The following is a 19,813-nucleotide window of genomic DNA, read 5'->3' as shown; positions in this document are numbered from 1 at the left end:
GCTGAGTCCTGTGGGTAAACCCTATATTTATTGTTTTTATATTTTTATTTTGGTATCTTATTTGGGCCTTTAAATTGATGGGGAAATTATATTTTTATACTGCAAGTGGCTTAAATTTTTATATGATTATTTTTGGTTTATTAGGTGCCGTTTGGTAAACGTTTATCCGAGTAAGCACTTATTAAGTCACTTTATTTTATCGGATTAGTATGACAATGATTAGAAATCTTACCTAATAAGAGCGTAAACAAGAATCGAGAGTCTTATTCGGTAAGTGAGGACGATGACTCTTATCATGGTTAGCGCTTCCCGGGGTAAATTGTTGCATACGATGTGTTTTAGTGAATAAAATCTTACCCGGTAAATAAACAATTGCGTGTTGAATTTTATCGGTAAATGTTTACTGGGTAAGTGTTTAGGTAAACGGTCCTTTAATGAAACTTTATTATATGAAAACTATTTATATAATATTTATCATCAATAATTAATAATTAATTTATGTTAGACTATAAGAACTATTTCATATTCTAAAACTATATTTATAATTACAAAAAATTAATTTATATTTAAAAATAAATGAAACATGTTATAATTAGATATTTTTAAGGTAGTGAGATAAGAAATGGACAAAAAAAAATAAATATTAATTACGAATATTGAAATATAGAAATTTTGGGGGTTTTTTCCCAAAAAAATAATATTAGTTAAGGGTTGTTTGTTTACTTTTAATAGTTTCATTTAAAGGTAACCTCTGAATCGTTAAGAAGTGAATCTTGTTCACAAGCTGTTCATATTGTTCACAAGTTGTTGACAAAAGATCGTTCATGAATGTGTTTATAATGAAGTAACTATTGTTCACAAGCTGTTCATATTGTGTTTATAACTGTTTATTTATTTATTTTCTTTCGTATAGTAGTTATTCTTATTATGTTCATATTGTGTACGTAAATGTTATGCAGTCCAAGTTCATATATATGTCAATTTTTTGTTCGTATTTGACACAATGGTTCATATATATATAGTTGTGTTCACATGGTTCTTACATTAACAAAAATAAATTAAAAAAAATCATATAATTTTTTGATTTTGTAACTCTCAATTAATGATATGGGAGTTACATATTTTTTTTTTACCTAAATACCTTTTTCAACTTTGTTCACTTATATTTATGAAATTTTAAATTTTAAAAAATAAGTTTTTATCATGATTAATCACAACCGTTTATTGAAAGATTGAATGGCCAAGATTGGTTAACAAAGTTATCACAAAAGCTTTAGTTAACATTTGAACATGGCCCTAATGTTAACCAAAGCTTTTGTGTTAACTTTGTTAATTGATCTTGGTCATTCAGTCTTTCAATAAACGGTTGTGATTAATCATGATAATTTAAATTTAAAATTTCGTAAAGATAAGTGAACAAAGTTGAAAAGGTTATTTAGGTAAAAAAAATTATGTAACTCCCATCTCATTAACTAAGAGTTACAAAATCAAAAAATTCTATGATTTTTGTTAATGTAAGAACCATATGAACACAACTATATATATATATATATATATATGAACTTGGACTGCATAGCATTTATGAATATAATAAGAATAACTACTATACGAAAGGAAATAAATAAAAAAACATATATGAACAGCTTATGAACAATAGCAAATAATCCCATAACCCCGATGCTATAAACATCTGGTGCAAACACTTACACAAATATAAAGATTTGATATCAAGCTTAACAAATAACACTTGTGTTCATATGATAGAAGTAACATGAACACAATGATTCATGATTCATAAAAGTCGATAATATGACAATATGAAAATGGGACGTGCATGTAATTCCATTTGAACATGTGAATTAGGTACGTATTAATAATTAAAGAAAAAAAGTTATCAACGCAATATGAACTACAAAAAATACAACACAACATAATGAACATAATTTCGATTAAAACGAGTCTAATAAAATATTAATCTATTACCAAGACATTCGCTTTGGTTAATTTCTTCACTTCCCGAACTCGAACTCCGATTGTCACCATAAACCATTTTAATCTTCCCAATGTTGTCGATTTTTTTCTAATATGTTTATCCATAATAGCTTGAACGATACCGAAGATTTTACTACCGTGTTTCCTCTACAAATCAAAAACTCATAAAACAATATAAATGGAAGATCAAGATTAAAAAATAAATAAAAATATCAATATTATAAATGCATATTTTTAGGAATTTTATGATTTTGTAACTCCCCTTTAATGGTATGGGAGTTACATAGCAAATGAAATTACTCAATTACCCTTGACTATAAATTGTGAACATGATAGAAACCTAATAGAAGAATGAATTGTGATTGGTTGACATGGTTTACAAAGTTAACACAAAAACTTTGGTTAACATTTGATCTTGTCCCTATATATATATATATATATATATATATATATATATATATATATACACACACACACACAGAGATAGTAGGATCGTGTAGGCAGTGGCGAATCTAGAAACTTTTATAGTTGGGAGCACACTTAGGGGTGTAGAAAAAAAATTCAAAAACCAAATAATTCATCCAGATGAAAACGGTTTTGGGTTTTCTTTTTCGGATTAAACGATTCAGTTAACCGAATAAAGATAACTTATTCAGGTCGATTTTCAGTTGACTTTTTACTAATTCATCGAGGTGTATAATCTTTATATATTATATTTCGAATGATAATATCAGTGTGTGTTACAAATGAACCAATCAACAATCAAAATATCAAGTTGGGGGGCTCTTGCCTTGTTCTTGTTGGACGCCACAATAATAAAATTTACTAAACAAATCTTGTCATAGCTTTTTCTTTTAAAAGTTGGTGGGTTTGTCGGAGGCCTAGAACCCCTACCACCATGCACTAGATCCGCCCCTGCGTGTAGGAACATTTTTTTTGTAAGGACTATAAGACCCCCTTCAATTTTTTCTTTAAATATTCATGAATATAAGTTAGCATACCCCCACAATCTTCACACATATCAACATGAAAATTTTAGCACGTCTTAACCTGCAATCTTAACGCATCTTAATACATAGTAACACACAACCACCATGAATACCTCAATATATATCTTATCACATCCTAACACATGATAAGACACCTCAACTCATATATATGAACATCGATGATGCAGTGGCTGAAGGACCGATCTGCCTCTCTTTCATTTTCAATAGTGTGAGAGCCTACGAACAGGCATTCACGATCGACACCCATGGGGGTATTTCTACAGATCCGATAGATTGTGGAATTCCTATCAGAACCCAATCCCATATGTTCATAATCTTTTTACTCTTTTCTTATTCTAAATTTATAATGTTTAACATTGGATTGGATCGGGTTTGGTTTTATTGGATGCTAAATTGTCATCCAAAAACCGGATGTTGAAATTTTGGATTCGATCCAATCCAATTACAATTGGATTTTCGATTATGATTGATCAATTCTTATTGAATCAAATGACTTTCTACATACCCCTGGATTTGAAAACATGATTCATGGTCATTACCAATCCATTTCTATCAAATACAATTTTTTTAAATAACCGATTCAATGACCAATTACTGAAAGAGGTTAAGTTCCGGTAAGAATGAAAGTTATATTGAAAAATATAGTAAGAGATCTCCATCCTTAGATCAATCCTAATTGAAAATCAACACTAATGAGATGCATCAGATCAATTCCCATGAGAAGTGCAATTCATGAGATGGGGTGAGATTAAAAGTAATCAAGAGTCCAGATCTCTTCTTACGAAACCAAATAATACTTCTTGCAAAAAAATGTAATAAAATTGTTTTAATTACTAATCAGATGTCCAGAATACATTCAGTAACACAAGTTTTCTTAACCAAATCAAGAACACATCAATAGGGTGCAGGGAGGAACACACTTGTACAACACTCACACTGTGGGTATATTTGCAGGTATTGTGCTTTTCCATATACCCCCCACCCCCAACACCCAAGAAGAAAAAACCACAATAATACAGATCTAAAAAGCCTTTTGACATCAACTAAGCAACCAACAAAGCTCTAAGGATCTCTACAAGAGAGTTATTTGCTTCTATTTTCACTCTGCTTTCTCTGAAGTCGATGGCTCGGGTCAAAAAGTCAAAATACGGATCCTTCAAACGGAAGTGCTTCATGAATCAGAAACCTAACTTAATTTACATGGATGCAATACCAATATGACTAGCATCTGTATTGAGAGAGAACAATTTGGAAGCCTCTGCAATTGCTTCTGCGGAACCTACAAAAGAGACGAGTTAAACAGAAGGCTACATAATTTGCTTAAACAATAGAGAGATTGATTGATGCAAAAAAAATGCCATTTCGGTTCATGGCCTCAATATGAGAATCACGATAAAGTAGATTGTTAACATGGAGGAGGGGAGTTTAGGGTCTTATGTCTGATAGAGGGTGGTCTTAGGGGCCGTTTATCAAACGCTTGCTCAGGTAAGCGGTTACCAAGTCAAATTACTTTATTGGATGAATATGGCAAGGGTCAAGACTCTTACCTGATAAGGTAGACAAGGACCGAGAGTTTTACCCAATAAGTGGGGACAACGACTCTTACTATGGTTAGCGCTTACCGGGTAAATTGTTGCATAAGATGTCGTTTTTGTTGACTAAAATCTTACCCGGTAAGTAAATGGTTATTGGCCTAGCGGTACCTGGGTTAGCAGTAGCGCTCAGCCTCCTAGGAGGCCAAGGGTTCAAACCTCATCAAAGGTGAGGCGTGTGCATGAGTATTTGCCGTATGTAAGTGTATATAATTTTTTTAAAACTACTTCAAGGAAATAAGATTAATATGACCTCCTTGAGAAAAATCAAACGACATGAGGTAGCACGCATGTACCTTTGCGACATACTCACATGAGTCACATCCATGGATCCAATCAATTCATCGTCCTGAGACCCTGTAGTTGAGGACAAGATCCTCAGACTTTTTCCATATATAGGCTCGTACAGTGGCTAAGCTCATTTCGGGTGTTAAGACCTGCATAAGAGAAGCAAATGTTTAAAAGAACTGTCCATATGTTCTAATAGTTTCCTATGGAGTTGCATAATAAATGAAATATTGACACAAAACATTTGATCATTTCTTTTACTACAAACAGATTATGTTTTTGAAGCTACAAGACCATCTCAAAATAAATATATATACGAATACACCATTGTCTTTCGCGATAGAAGCTACTTCCAAACAAAAAATATCATGCGTATGCTACTTTATGTTTTTCGTGAAATAATAGGACAACATGCATCAAATTGCAGTAAAGTTTGGTTTGGTTCCTATTTAGTGCAATGAAGAATTTTTTTTCTCAATTGATGTAGCAAGTTACTTATTGTGTACCCTTTTTGACCAGTAACCTGCTGATCTTATAACATTTTATGACATGGATATCCGTCTACGAAAGATTTACGTAAGGGTTACGGCAAATTAGATGATAAACTGTAACATCAACGTCATAAATGTTACGAGCCAAAATGGGTAAAAAAATAGAAAATCTTAAAACTTTTGTTACATTGATTTGAGAAAGAAAAATCTTAGTTACACTAAATAAAAACAGAAGCAAACTTCGTTGTTTTTTGATGCATATTGCCCGAAATAATATGGAAAAGATTTTAGATAAAAAAAAGTTGGAAGAGTTTCTTCTGGTGAGTCTGGAATATAAGTTGAGTTAAACGATAAAAGTTTTTAAACTCACAGCTAGATCCAATCCCAAATTTTCTGTTTTGGGAATAAAGACCAAATCAAAGCTGCTAAAAGCAATGTCATTATGAATGAAGTCAGGAACTTGCCTGATTATTGCACAAGATCTCTATAGAAGGCTTAAGCTTTTGCCAAGGCTTCAATCCTGATCTAAGGGAACCATCTCCAAGAATTGAATGCTGCAACTGCCCTCCAGGCAGCCCAGGAGCAAAAGTTCCGTCACCACTCAAGCTATCCAATGGCTTGTCTAGAACCATCTTCTCCACAACATAGTTAATAACCTGTAAGGAAATTAATAAACTATATTAATCTGAGCACCGTTGCCTGCATATCAGTCATTATGCCCTAATTTGAATATGTAGGTTTATAGTGTTAAGGATGAGCCGGGACTTCAAGACTAGGAACACTAGTAGATATCCCATTCTTCTTTTGTCCACTCATTTTAAGTCGGCACATGATAACTAAAATGAAGCCAAACTAACTCCATATGTCCCACCCGGAGGTGGGATTTTTTTTTTTTTTTGGGGGAAGCAGACCTAAAGAGTCGAGCATCGGTNAGGTGGGGGAAGCAGACCTAAAGAGTCGAGCATCGGTTTCAGTGAAGACCTCCCCGGCTTGGGCAAAGTGTGCAAAAAGAAATGACAAAGCTTGCTCAGAAAGATAAAGAACAGAAATATAGATGAAAATGCATATTTAAGGTCATTATTATCATACAGCACCTTGTGTATTCTTAAAATCCTAGGTGCACTCAGTTTCCCTTGCGTCAAGATTTGGGCTGCTGAACCTTCACATGGATGTAAATAAAAGCTGCACCTGAAAAGAGAGACACTTAAATGAGCATCGTCCAATTATAGCTGGTAAGAGACAGCAATGACAAGTAGCTAATGAGAAACTGCTAAAGCTTTAAAGGTGTTCCATATGCCATTCATATTGTGCTCTTGTATTGCATATAAGACGGGAGACATGGCATCCAAATTACAAAGAAGTATGTTTACTGTTAATGTCTCAATGTCCGAATTTTTAAACCATGGGTTGTACAAATAATCTGAAACTACTCACCTAGTAACTGTCGCAAAATAAATGTCCATGATAAAGAAAATACACATTCCAAAATCTGTAATTATTACACTTTTTAATCAACTGAATGAAAGTTTTACCTAAGATAGAGGTAAACCTTCTCTCTCTCTCTCTCCATCTTATCAACTCTTGCATACTTGTAAGTCATAATTAAAGGTAGAGTTTGAACTTTAGTAAATTATAACTATCCATTTTAGAAAGTGGACGCTTATTTTGGTACATACTTAAACAAAAATGTGTTATTTTGGGACGGACGGAGTATGTTGTAAGCCACAAAAGCAAAGAGAGAGAGAGAGATGAAAATGAGTATAAAAATTGAGAGCAATGAGAATAAAGAATTTACTTGGTATGTTCCCTGGGGGGCAGCCGATTATGCAAGATACAATCTAAAACCCACCAAGGGAAGTCCTTCTCATCTTCAGTTCCATCCAGGTCGGTAATTTTCTTCCTCCATGGTCCACTCTGAGAACCCTCGGTAATAATTGAAGGCGGGGAAGTTGTTGAGAATTCAAATGGAGGATACACCATAGAGTCATTTTCAGCATTACCATCTACCTCAACTCTCGAAAGTGTAATACTCCTGGCAGATATATCTCTGCCAGAAGAAAGTTCTCCATTAGCTGAAGGTTGGGACCCGAATCTATGTTTTTTCTTTGCCAACCAATGAGCCAACAGTCCTTTGAGGGTTTCTCGAGCCAAATTAATCTGAAAAGAACAAAGAGATTATTCTATTGCATGAACAAAGTTAAGCGGTTTCATTACTCCACCCAGAAATTAAAATAGACAACAGTTCCATTATCATGATGAAGGGCTCGAGCCTTACCTTTACTCCATTAGATCAACCATTAGAAGTAACCTAAGCCAAGATCTCATACTTGCAAAATTAGAACTAAAGGACAACGAGGATGCTAGTGAGGGGATAGAAGAATCTTAGTCCTAAAAAGGTGTTCCCTTTTGTTGGTTAGGTTGGTTCTTTTATGGGTTGGGTTTACATAAAAAAAGTGTTCTCACCAATATACATCGCACCCCTACAAACCATATAACTTCTAACAATTAAATATGTTAAGCACCCCATTCAATAAGATTTTCAAGAAAACATGTCCCTTGTTGCATACACACTTTGTACCCATACCCTTGGTTCGCAGGCTATTACTTAAATTGATATATTCAAGAAGACTACCAAAGACTATGAATACTTCAATCCTTGTGACATTTAAATTGACTAAATCGATTTCAGCTGCATTAAGTTAATTAAATGTAACTTTGTAGTTCAAAGCATTAGAAAGAGATGTTTCAGCCTCCATAACTTCATGTGCTTTAAGTTATAAAATCAAAGATTGCCCAATTTATATATGGATACAAAATACACAAGCCACCAAGGTAAACAAACACACAGGAAGATATGCACCTTGTCATCCTCAGCTCTCTCAGTGATATTGAGGTCAGCAGAATACATTTCTGCAGAAAAGCACTGGGGGGTATCCAAATGTATTGACAAACTCCCAAGCCTGGTATCAGCTGTGAACCATGCAGGAATGCTTACCTAGAAAAGCATGATAAAGTCAGAAGAAGAATTGATGAAGTTCGCATATGTTGTTCCTATATCTATTGATACATACCATCTCAAACAGTTCTTCCTTCTTCTTTTCAAATGAAACCTAGAACATGAAAACTTGAAACGTGAACATTATGAAAGAAGTATATCAACCAACTTGACTAGGTACCAAGCCGCAAAAACAAAAGTAAACATATAAAAATTAAATTAAACGGCAATCTAAAATGCATGCAAATACAAATTGCCTGCTTAAGTGATAGCTGTCAGTGGACATATCACTTTTCTGGTGTGTTTGGTACACAGGACAGGACAGGATAGGGTTCACTATTCCAAGTTTGGCAGAACTTTTATGTGAAACAGAGTGGAACAACGTGGAACACGCGTGTTCCACCCCCACCCCATGGAACAAGCTGGAACAGACTTATGTTTTACCAATATAACTTCAAAATAAAACTTAATTCTCTTCTAAAACATCAAATATGCCTTCCTCTTTACATTTTATTCATTATAGTTTATGTTCTTTAAACTTTCACTTTACTGTCCTCAAAATATTATTTTTATACGGTTTCTATATTTTCCTTAATTTATTAAATATTAATAATTAAAAAAAGAAATATAGAAAAGGTATAGAATAAAAATTGTAAGCTACATAAAACTTTTTTATTTTGGTGTCATTTTAATTGTCTTGACGAAAACTTGCTAATGATATATTTTGTTATATAAAATATTTATTTCATTATAATTTAATAAATTTACAATATTAATTAAAATATATAAACAAATTATTAGTTGTAAGTTGGTCATTTTATCTGTTCTGTGTTGTCCAATTTTGTCTTACCAAACATTGAACAGTTGTTTTGTCCTGTTCTACCATGTCTGGATACCAAACGCACCCTTAGTGCTCGTGTGTGTGTTGAGGGGGGGGGGTGTTACGCAACCTTCTAGATGCTCATGTATATTAATCTAAAACAGCATGTTAGTAACCTGGCCATAGTCCTCAATCACAACACCTCTAGTGATCTCCCAAAGCTTCACAGAACCAGCATTATCCTAAAGAGACATGTGGCACCATCAGTTCTGTGAATCAAGTTGTTCAAGACATTCATGGCAACATAAAAGACAAGAGATGTTCTTAAAACAGTTAAAACTGTTGAAAAATGTAAGAGAAGGGCAAAAGATCAATATTACCTTGGTCAAGACATGCCTTCTATTGTTCAATATTTCATGTTGGACTATCCCTGGAATTCCACCAATACTGAAGGTGGGCTCTCTATACACAGGAACCTACACATCAATGGCATCCGTAAGTTTGCTATGTATGAAAAACAGTCATACATCCATCCATCTATACATGAGAAGAAACGTGAGAAACCTACATCCAACTTGCAAGAACATTACAACAATACATGCAGCCTTTTATCCCGACATGGTTAGGCTAAATATAAACACAATAGAAATATTTGGTCTTTCCACTCACTCACTTTTTTCTTCCCTCAACAGGCCTTGGCCGGCAAGTAAGGATGTGTTTTCAAAACCACAAGGGTTGTGGTGTATTGGTTGAGGCTCTGGTGATGTGGTGGAATATCTCATCTGCCCAGGGTCCAATTACAGCCATACACATCAATTGTGGCCACTAAGGAGTCGTTCGTTCGCGGATTCGAAGGAATTTGATGGAATTGGAATGACAAATTCCTTTGACCACATTCCAATTCCTTTGTTTGGTTCACTTCTTGAAATGGATGGAATCCTTCAAATTCCATCGAATTCCATAAATCAAGGAATTCATCATTCCTTGGCATAATGGAAGGAATTGAATTCCATCCTTTTGCATCAAATTTAAATAACACCGACCACCCCAACCCCCACTACGACCATGCTATTATTGTCATTGTCACGCCCCACCCCTAACCCTTCACCACCGCACCGCTGCTGTCGTCTTCACAACAGCCACCCACCCCCACCCTAACCTCTAACCCACCACTGACCACCATGCCACTACTGTTGTCGTCACAGCTACCGCCCCACTCCACCCCCACCTCACTGACCACCACCCCACTATTGTCGTCATCACAACTGCCACCCCGTACCCGACCACCATGCCACTATTGTCATCGTCATAGCAATCCCCGGCCACATGGGTGAGGTGGGGTAGGGATGAGAGTGGTGGGGTGGGGGAACCGGGGGCNGTGGGTAGGACTAAGGGGGATGGTAGGTTCCAGGACTAGGGTGGGTGGTGCAGGAATAGGCTTGGGGGTGGGGTTGGTAAGGTGGAGGGGCAGGCGATTGGACCGGAGGCGATGATGCGGGGGACCGGGTGGAGCGGTTGGATAGGACCAGGGGAATAGGCTTGGATAGGACCGAGGGCGATGGTTGAGGTGGTGTGGGGACTTGGGGTTAGGGTGTCGGGGGGAGGGATGGTGGTTGGGGTAGGGTGGGGGTGGTGCCACCGTGACTACCACCAATACCACTACCATGCCACCCTAAACCCTCTCCCACACCCACCCACCCCCAGCTCCGACCACCAATATCACCATGCCACTAATGGAGATTCCAATTCTTTTGAGAGATTCCATTCCAATTCCTACCAACCAAACGTGTAGTCAAATTCCATTTCAATTTCTCCAAAGTCAAATTCCTTTGATGGATTCCAATTCCACCAAATTCCATTCTGCGAACCAAATGCCCCTGAGTTTATCAAGGTTGATTTCTTGCTGTCACAATATGTCGAGATTAGTCTAGGAATAGCCTGAGACACCATTCTAAAAAAAGGGATGTGTTTTCAAGGCTGATTCACAAGCATTGTATATGAGAAGCAGTTTTATAGGACTCCTTGGGGGGTAAAATTGATTCAGACAATTGACTGCATTCATGTTATCAGAGATCATTCAGCCTAAGTAGGAATAAGATGACTCACAGGGGTAGATCCTTCTAGGGAGGCCCTTGCCCTTGAAAAAGACAAGTTTCCAGCCAGGAAGGAACCGCCTCTTTGAAACACCTTCTCAGGATTCAGGCCTTCAGAAGGCCATCTGTGCACAGAAGAATCTGTTGTTGCAACCCATATACCATCGTCATGCAGTGCTAATTGCTGGATAGGATGTTCCTTGGTGCAAAGCAATACACTCTCTCTTGTGGAAAGATCTGTCAAGTACAACTACAAGTAGAAAGGGATAAGCGATGATGCACTGGCAATGACAAATATGGTCTCGCAAGACTCGTAAAATAAATCAAGGCAACATATGTACTCATAAAGACAGAAGCACACTCACAGAAAGATCTCTTCCACCACTATACACGTGACTAAATGTTGGAGTGCTAGCAAGTGCCCATACAGAATCCGTATGAACAGCATATGAGTGAACGCACCGCTGCTGCCCAAGATCCCACAATCTACCACAAGTATACATTAAGTCGTCATTTTCATCATAAAATCAAGAATTTTTTATGAAACAACTTTGTTTGTCTTAATTATAGTCCCCCATTAGTGAATAATATGGCATCACGATCGTAACTGTCATGCATACTAACAGCAAAGATCCTTAAACCTTCAAAGAAGACCCAAAAACTTAGGCATCTTCATAGATGGTGTTGTTCTAGAAAGACGCATCCATTTTTTAGCCCATTTACAACTTTGGCAGTAGTGTCAACAAAATAAAACCAGAAGATATCTGTTTGAAGAAAGTTTCTGATTACATTGACAGCCTATTTTTCCGTTTTGGTAGTTTATAGAAGAAATAAAAAGAACTTATTAGGGACTGAATCAATTAATCTGATGGAGGAAGTGATAGATAATTACTAGGGAAAAACTTAACCATGAAGATGCGTACCTAATCATAGAATCAGAGGATCCCGATAAGCAGAACCTGCAATCATGTAATTGAAGTACTATTATGCACTCATATTGACCAAATAGTTTAATGATTTAGAAGAATAAACCTTGTTCAGGAATCATTGAAATACATACCAATTGAAAAGCAGAAACAAGATGCAACTAAGGTCCAAGCACACTTAAACGTTCTAGCTATAGATTCTTCATGATGCTGCATTTAATCTCTAGATGCTATTGATTCTTGACCTTCTACGAAAAATACTAGGACTACAGTATAATTAATTGATCTTGCGTTAGAATACAATAACTAGAGCCAATAATTGTCCGGAACACAATACCAACATGTGTTGAGGTTATGTACCACCACCTTTGCTCCACTAGGAACATTACTAAACCATCTTTGCACCAGTGTTCCATAAAGCCCCTCTCAGGTCACTCAATCGGCCACCTAGGTGTCAACCCCCCCCCCCCCAAAAACCCCCTCCCTCTCTCACTGCCAGGACCACTTGAAATTGTCAACCACTCAATATGTTCAAAAACATTAAGTACGAATATTCCAGAGATATTGTAATCTTAACAAGTAACAAAACCATCCCTAAATACAGGTTACACAAACATAGAGAGATTACAGTAATGAACAAACAGGCATGACAAACATAAAATCTCCAACACTTCCTCATAACATCAGCACCTGTACATTTCATCAAAATAAGCAATTCAACTATGCAAGATGAAGGGCATTCATAGCTTCTTTCATAGAGAAGAGAAGTTTATAACTAAGTTGCATACTTATTGCTATGGATTCATTCATCTACCAAGTTTCAAGGACACTATGTCAAGAAAAATTCTAAAGAACAAGATTGACTTGTAAATGGACATCAAAATTTTGTTCTATATCAAATTAAATCCAAGTCTATCAAGTCCCTAAATCCTGTCTGCTCCATCAGTCTAAACAAATAATATAGATGAGAAAACAAACCTCCCCGTAGAGTCAAGAAGGAGCGCCCTAATATTATCTGTGTGCCCTCGAAGCTTCATCATCTTCGTACCAGTTCTCGAATCCCAAACACGTACAGCCTACAAAAAATTAAAAATCTATAGAGATGAACCCTCCACATAATGATTTCTATGCTAAGCTACAGTTGCATACATGAGTAACAAAGAAACATCTGAACTGCTGCTTAACAAAAACAAACCCTACAATAATTAAGTCAATAACAGAGTTCTCAATAGAAGGTGCATGGAGAAAAAGGAACATCATAGCATCAACATGCAGTTTGCATCATAACTCAGAAAGAAGTTTACAGAAGCAACTACTACATTATATACCTTCTCCGTTCCACCAGACACCAGAAGCGTTCCAGTATCATTCATTGCTAATGCATAAACAGACTCCTTATGTCCTTTAGCAGCAATTGGAACATATCCTTGAGGCTGATTCGTGTGTGACGTAATGCTGTTGCTTGAGCTGATCGTACGTAAGCTAGTAACTGGCAATGAATTTCCTGAACCATTAGTTACATTTGAAGAATCACCATCAGCTGCCTCACTGGTCTTCGTTAATGGAGCAAGGGCAGCTTCAAGATCCCAGATGAATACCTCTCCACCCAAGCCACCAGAGGCAACAATATTGCGCTAAAAGGATGAGAAGACAAATAAAAATTAAGTACTAGAAATTGAACCTGCACACTGAGCTCACAATTTCAAATATAAGAGGTGCCATATTTTCAATAGAAGGTCTACAAAGCCTTCTTCAATGAACTTAACAAAGAATGGAAAACATATGTTGGCCATAGAATTTACATTTTTTTCTGTGGCAGCAAGACAAGTAACATAATCTGTGTGTTGACGGAAAGTCCTTGTGCAAGTTCCATCAGAAAAGCAATCCCAAGCCTGGTACAACCCAGCATAGTATTAGTACAAACTATATGAACATTAATGCAGGGATGTAAAAATCAGTTACACATGAAGAAAACCTTGATGGTAGTATCGGAGGAGCAGGAGACAAGGGTATTCCCTCCTACAAGGACTGCATCATTGACCTGTATAACCAAACTCATTTCTTTAATGGGTAATAGACTTGTATTTATAAGAAGTTGAAGTACTATTAATTGAACATATGTTCCTATAAAGAGTGATATAGGTATCTCAAATCAGCCTAAGGTGGATAAAAGGAGTCCAGATATCATAATAGTCAAGAATCCCGCGGATGAAAAATTGAACAACTATATCTTGTAGCTACTTAAGTTGCATCTGAAGGCCAAAATTTCACAAGATGTCATCATCAAAAACTTCCATCTCATTGATAATTAACATTTATATAAAATTTAAGTCAAAAAATAACAAAACATCAACTTGTAATACTGGATGACAGTACCCTCTCAAATACAATAACTGATAGTAAACAGTACCGGTCATTTAGAAATATACCCAGTCAACATGAGACTCAAAAGTAGTTGAGCAGGTAGCACCCTCTTCACCCAATGCCCATCTCTTCAACGTGCCATCACGGCTCCCGGTGAAAAGGTAACTACCATTATCTGGCTCTGAAGGGTTTAAGACAGCCAAACAGTTCACACCTGCACAATGCTGCAAAGAGAGGGGCTCAAAATTTCATTATAATAAGAGAGAATCAGAAATAGAACAGATAGCAAGAACTTTTTAGCTTGTTTCCCTTTAATAGAAGGTGCGCTGTATTCTCTGGCTGCAAGTGGGTAAATTATTTCAATTACCATCAAATTGGTATATGTTCTGATGCTTTATTCATTAAGAGGAAAATCCGTTAATATGGACACATGAAACACAATTCATAAGGATAAAGAACTAATAATTTACAAGGATGAACACTGATGGTAGATGAGCTAAGATGACTATTTCAGCACTCCTCAAGTCGGAGCATGGATGTCTATCATGCCAACTTGCAACATATGAAGTCTATCCAAGTTTTCTGTATCCATTTTCTCAAAATATCTACAAGCTGGTGTTCTAACCAAATATAAATAGGCAAAATAAGCAAGAGACTCTGTCTACATACCCATCCATGACACAATCCCTCACAAAATGACAGTCAACCTCTGGTCCTCTTAAAAATATTGATCCTTGGCTATGTGGTTAGCATATTTGACCTAGTCAGTAATTTGGTGGGAATTTCTCAATCAGTGGGGGTCTTCTCGGGATAGAGGAAAGGTATGTGTGCATCCTACCCCATACTAGGTTCATTTGTTTTGATTTGATTTAGTATTTTGGTGGGAATTCCTAACTCAAGTAGCAAGCTTGGTCCATATCATCCTGCAAATTATATCTGTCATAGCTTGAGACTCTACGTTAGATTGTGATACAGTCTGTTGCATCTTGCATTTTTCCATGAAACGAGATTATCAACCAAGAAGACACAATAACCAACAGTTGAACAACGAGTGATTGGGGAACCTGCCCAATTTGCATCGGAGGATCCTCAACATTTTCAGATCCTTCCACAGCAAAAGCACTCTCTGAAGTGATTCTAATCAGAAAACAAGATCCCCTTTTGTGGAGTTGCTTTGACTTTGAGATACCTCAAAATCCAAACAGCTGCAACCCCGTGATAGTCAGAGGAGATACAAAATTCATTGACTAACTGTCAGCGCATACAGAGAATAATTAACCATGATGGTGGAGTAATGAATGTAACGTTTTGTAGAAGTTGTATAATTTAAGTTTCCTACCAGTCACCTGTATTAGTCGCCGTATGAGTTGTTTTAGTTGCCGTATTTGTCTCCTGTACTTTTTCTCTGGATTTTTCAAAGGCTTTCTGACATCTAACAATGGTTTCCATTCAGAACCATGGGAGAATCCATAGTTGGTAACCCAGTATCCCACGTTTTACGATAAATCTAATAAATACTTTCTTGGCAAGACAATATCCTTTGATGGGAGCTTGGGATCAAGAAACTGTAGTTCGTAGAATACAACAAAGACGTCCTAAAACGGTAACCCGATTTTTTTTACCAATAAAGCTCTTTCGATCAGTGATACCCTGACAATAATCCCCTGTCAATTCTATGTCATCCACATATACCACTAGAATAATATGTAGATTCTATCAATGTGAGTAGAGTACCACAATCTAGATTGTAAGAAACATGTGAGAAGCAACTCAACCATGCTCTAAGAGACTACTTATGACCACACCAGGGGTATCACAATTTATTGTTTATGGTTCGACGCATACATTATATTTGAATCATTACAAAGTTGCATGTACATGTCTGAAGTGGAGAGCATGTCTCGGATCTTTGCGACAAATACACAAACAACTAAGCTACTCAAAAATCTTTGCTTATTTATTGAACTCCATGAGAACTTGATTGCATTTAAAATTGTAGTCACTTAGTCCATTCTCAATAGAAGTGCATGTGATAATGTCCAAAAAGTTTATAACATCTAAATGTGAGTTAGATACCTAAAAGTTGTTATCTATGTGCTATTGACGATGGAGGAAGATAGAGTTGCAATAGATCTAGAGTTGGCACCGGAGATGCAACCACAGTTTTAGCTCTCGAGCCATTCAGTAAGGGCCTGTATACCTAGGTGATGGGTTTTATACTTGAGGCTAAATTCGTCAAATATCATCTTAAATTATCGGAGAACCACACTACCAAGAATGTTAACTCCAGTCATATAAAAAGGGAAATAGTCACGGTAATTATGTAGAAAGATTCCCTCTAGATCTTATATGTATTTTAACTTCACACCTTATCATTCCAGGCAAATCTCTTCTTAAGTTAACGCCAACATATTCCGGGAATGTACAAGTATATGTCCATCAATAGCAAACATCTACAAAAATCATATTTACACATGGAAGAAACAGCGCAAACAAAGTGAACCCTGACCTTTGTGTAATCGGCATCATTTAACACATAAGTCAACCTTTTCTCCTTACGAGGACGGACTGAATTGGAGGCATTGCCTGCACTGGCCACACGATGCATTGCAGAATTTCCTATAGCAAATTTAAGAAACTTAAGGTATGAATATGAAACTGATTTCCTTTCAGACAGTCATAAAACGTCATACAGTCTTATATTACACTTTATTAAGCAAAAAGTATGGGAACTTAACAAGCATTAAACTCCTGTCTAAAGTAGAGAAAGAAAGGGATCATGTGATGCTGACATAGTGGTTGTTTAATATATATACTAGCTGCTGAACTTACGCAACCCTAAATTTCAACGACTAAAACGTGAATACATATGGCATTACCACTCACACATCATGCATGCCATCTATGATACTTATTCTTGCTGTTTCACATGAATAAACAAAACATCAGCAAGAAGTTACCCATGATAGGTATCAACTTCTTAAATCATCTCAAAATCTGATTTCCTTCAAGATGCCTGACTATTCTTTACTTTTCAAATTACTATATTAGTATCCCTCTTTTCCTGTTTGGGACAATACCCTAATTAATCTTTATCCACAAAAAATAGAATACCCTAATTAAGTCGCAATCATAAACAACACAAAAGGAGGAGTAAAAAAGGAAAATTTTATGGAGTTCATTTTCCTGGTATTTGTTGGGATAAAGCAAGAATTATTGGTTCCATAACAAGCTTCCTTTACAAAAAGGGGGATCTTGTAGATGACCTTTAGAAATTGATAAATACATTCACCATAACCCTCCATTCTACACCATATTTTCCTATTTGAATTCGAACTCTCCAAGAAATATATTAGAGTACCCATAAGTTTTTCTTCTTAACTACAGAGTATAGACTCCTATTAAGGATGCCCGTACGAAGGAAACGTAAGACCAGTAAAATTGAAAGAAGGGAGATGCATTGAGCTATAAGTTTTTTTTTTAATTCTTTCAGGTGGCAAACAAGTTCAACTGCTTTAACGCCATTCTACCATATCCCGGATTCATTCAATAAAAGCTAAACATCATTGAAGCCTTTTATCCATTACAGTCGAGAAACTGTCCATCCATTTTGGTTTTGAGTTCTAAAATCCATACATAAAGAATCATTGAGTTATTTGGTGGGGTTTAAGAATTAACAATACCTATCAAAATCATACTAGTAAAAATATATTTCATCTTCAAGAAGCTCAATAACCTTCACAGTTTTCATGAACAGGGAACCAGACAGTAATAAGTATGACAAGCCATGATCGAGCTAACAAAATAAACACAACATTATCTTTACAAAAATTATCTGATTGGAACTTCAACCTGCATCCTAGTACTGATAATTACAGAAAGAAAAACCCTAAGCAGCACCTGTACTCAAATTCGAAACCAAATCGCCACACGAAAAAGAAAAGAACTTCCCAATACAACAAGTCAAACTCCGGTTGAATTTAATCATCCAAAACTCAATCCCAATAATAACACAGAAAGACTTAGTGTTGCTTACCAAGATAGGAACAGAAATGAAGAAAAATAGATAAAAGAATCGTCTGATCCTTCAAATTTCAACTTCGATTTCTCCGAACGAAGTGAAACTTTCCATAGAAAACGATGCTCATATGCATCAAACAGTGTGAATTAGAAGCTGAAAGCAATGAATTGAAGTTAATTTCAGATGATAATCCTATCACCAATAAAGAATCAAAAAAGAATTGATGTGTATGTGGGAGTATTTGTGTATATGCACTTGGAGTTGATGTGTGAGTTGGAGAGAGAGAGAGGGAGGGGGGTTAGGGACGAAGAGAAGAGAGAGAGAGGATGGCAGTGAATACTGAGTTTCGATGGGGTTCGAGTGCTTTGACTCGGTTTTTCTTCATCTTTTCCTCATCTATTTTAACAAAGGCTACTTTTGTAATATATTATTTTATAAATCAAATTTATCAAAAACTTTAAAAACAATTTTTAATGTTCAAAATACTATACATTTATATACAAAGTTTTAAAAACAACTCATAATGTATTACATAATACTATTTTATATATTCAGTCTTAAAATCTCTTAATCTACAATTAAAATAACATATTATATAAGTTACCAATGCACATTATTACATTTTCTTTTCATGTTCCCAAAATACTTTTGACATCTTTCACTCATGTCTTCACCCTCTCATACATCTATTTCTTCTCTTCATCTCTCAAGGTGATATTCAAATGGATATTCACCATTAGTTATTAAAAGTTCTCTCATTCAATTGCTCTAGAACTCTTGGTCTCTTATTTTTTGTTCTTGGTGTAAATCAACCACATTTGTGGAGTCGTTTAAATATGTTGAATTTTAAATATATTGGATTTTAAACTGTCATGCAATTTTTTTTCTTCGATAGACTGTAATTGAAACCATAACTCTTATTTATTCAAATTGTATTAATATGTAAAGACCGAGTATAACTTATATCATTGTTAAATCTTCTCTAATAAAACCAGTGAAACTTCAAAATTGTTAAAATTCACGGCTTCCGCCGCATTGCGTCGGTAGACAAATAGTTTAATTAAAAATGAGATCATACTGAAAATGCAATTTTCAATAGACAGTGAAAAACCTTAACCGAATAATTCACTCGAATCAAATGAAGTTTGGATTGGGGGTTATTTATTTACACCTTAATAGTTCCATTAAGAAATAATATCTGAATCATTAAAAGATGAATCT

The 19,813-nt window shown here is 35.8% G+C and overlaps 1 protein-coding gene across 3 annotated transcripts; it reads right to left on the bottom strand.

Moving 5' to 3' along the window:
* Positions 1-3,810: 3,810 nt before the first annotated feature.
* On the bottom strand, positions 3,811-18,923 carry LOC112501779 (WD repeat-containing protein 48-like). Of its 3 annotated transcripts, none has more exons than XM_025105494.1 (19): positions 18,608-18,923; positions 17,081-17,190; positions 14,637-14,795; positions 14,183-14,248; positions 14,010-14,099; positions 13,536-13,841; positions 13,186-13,283; positions 12,205-12,240; positions 11,647-11,767; positions 11,295-11,531; positions 9,569-9,664; positions 9,365-9,430; positions 8,445-8,483; positions 8,234-8,368; positions 7,169-7,530; positions 6,468-6,561; positions 5,838-6,029; positions 4,891-5,031; positions 3,811-4,281 (listed from the first exon to the last, which is right to left on the bottom strand). In XM_025105494.1, the coding sequence occupies exons 2-18, from the start codon at positions 17,177-17,179 to the stop codon at positions 4,936-4,938; spliced, it is 2,292 nt and encodes a 763-aa protein (XP_024961262.1). In that variant the 5' UTR covers positions 17,180-17,190; positions 18,608-18,923; the 3' UTR covers positions 3,811-4,281; positions 4,891-4,935. The 3 variants fall into 3 exon arrangements, with proteins under 3 accessions (XP_024961262.1, XP_024961264.1, XP_024961265.1); XM_025105496.1 differs by having other exon boundaries at positions 17,081-18,745; positions 18,848-18,907; XM_025105497.1 differs by having other exon boundaries at positions 4,908-5,031; positions 17,081-18,923.
* Positions 18,924-19,813: the final 890 nt, after the last annotated feature.

The sequence above is a fragment of the Cynara cardunculus genome, unplaced genomic scaffold, assembly GCF_001531365.2.
Source record: "Cynara cardunculus var. scolymus isolate 2C unplaced genomic scaffold, CcrdV1 Un_Scaffold_555, whole genome shotgun sequence".
NCBI classification, from domain to species: domain Eukaryota; kingdom Viridiplantae; phylum Streptophyta; class Magnoliopsida; order Asterales; family Asteraceae; genus Cynara; species Cynara cardunculus.
This window is presented reverse-complemented; position numbering and strand designations above follow the sequence as displayed.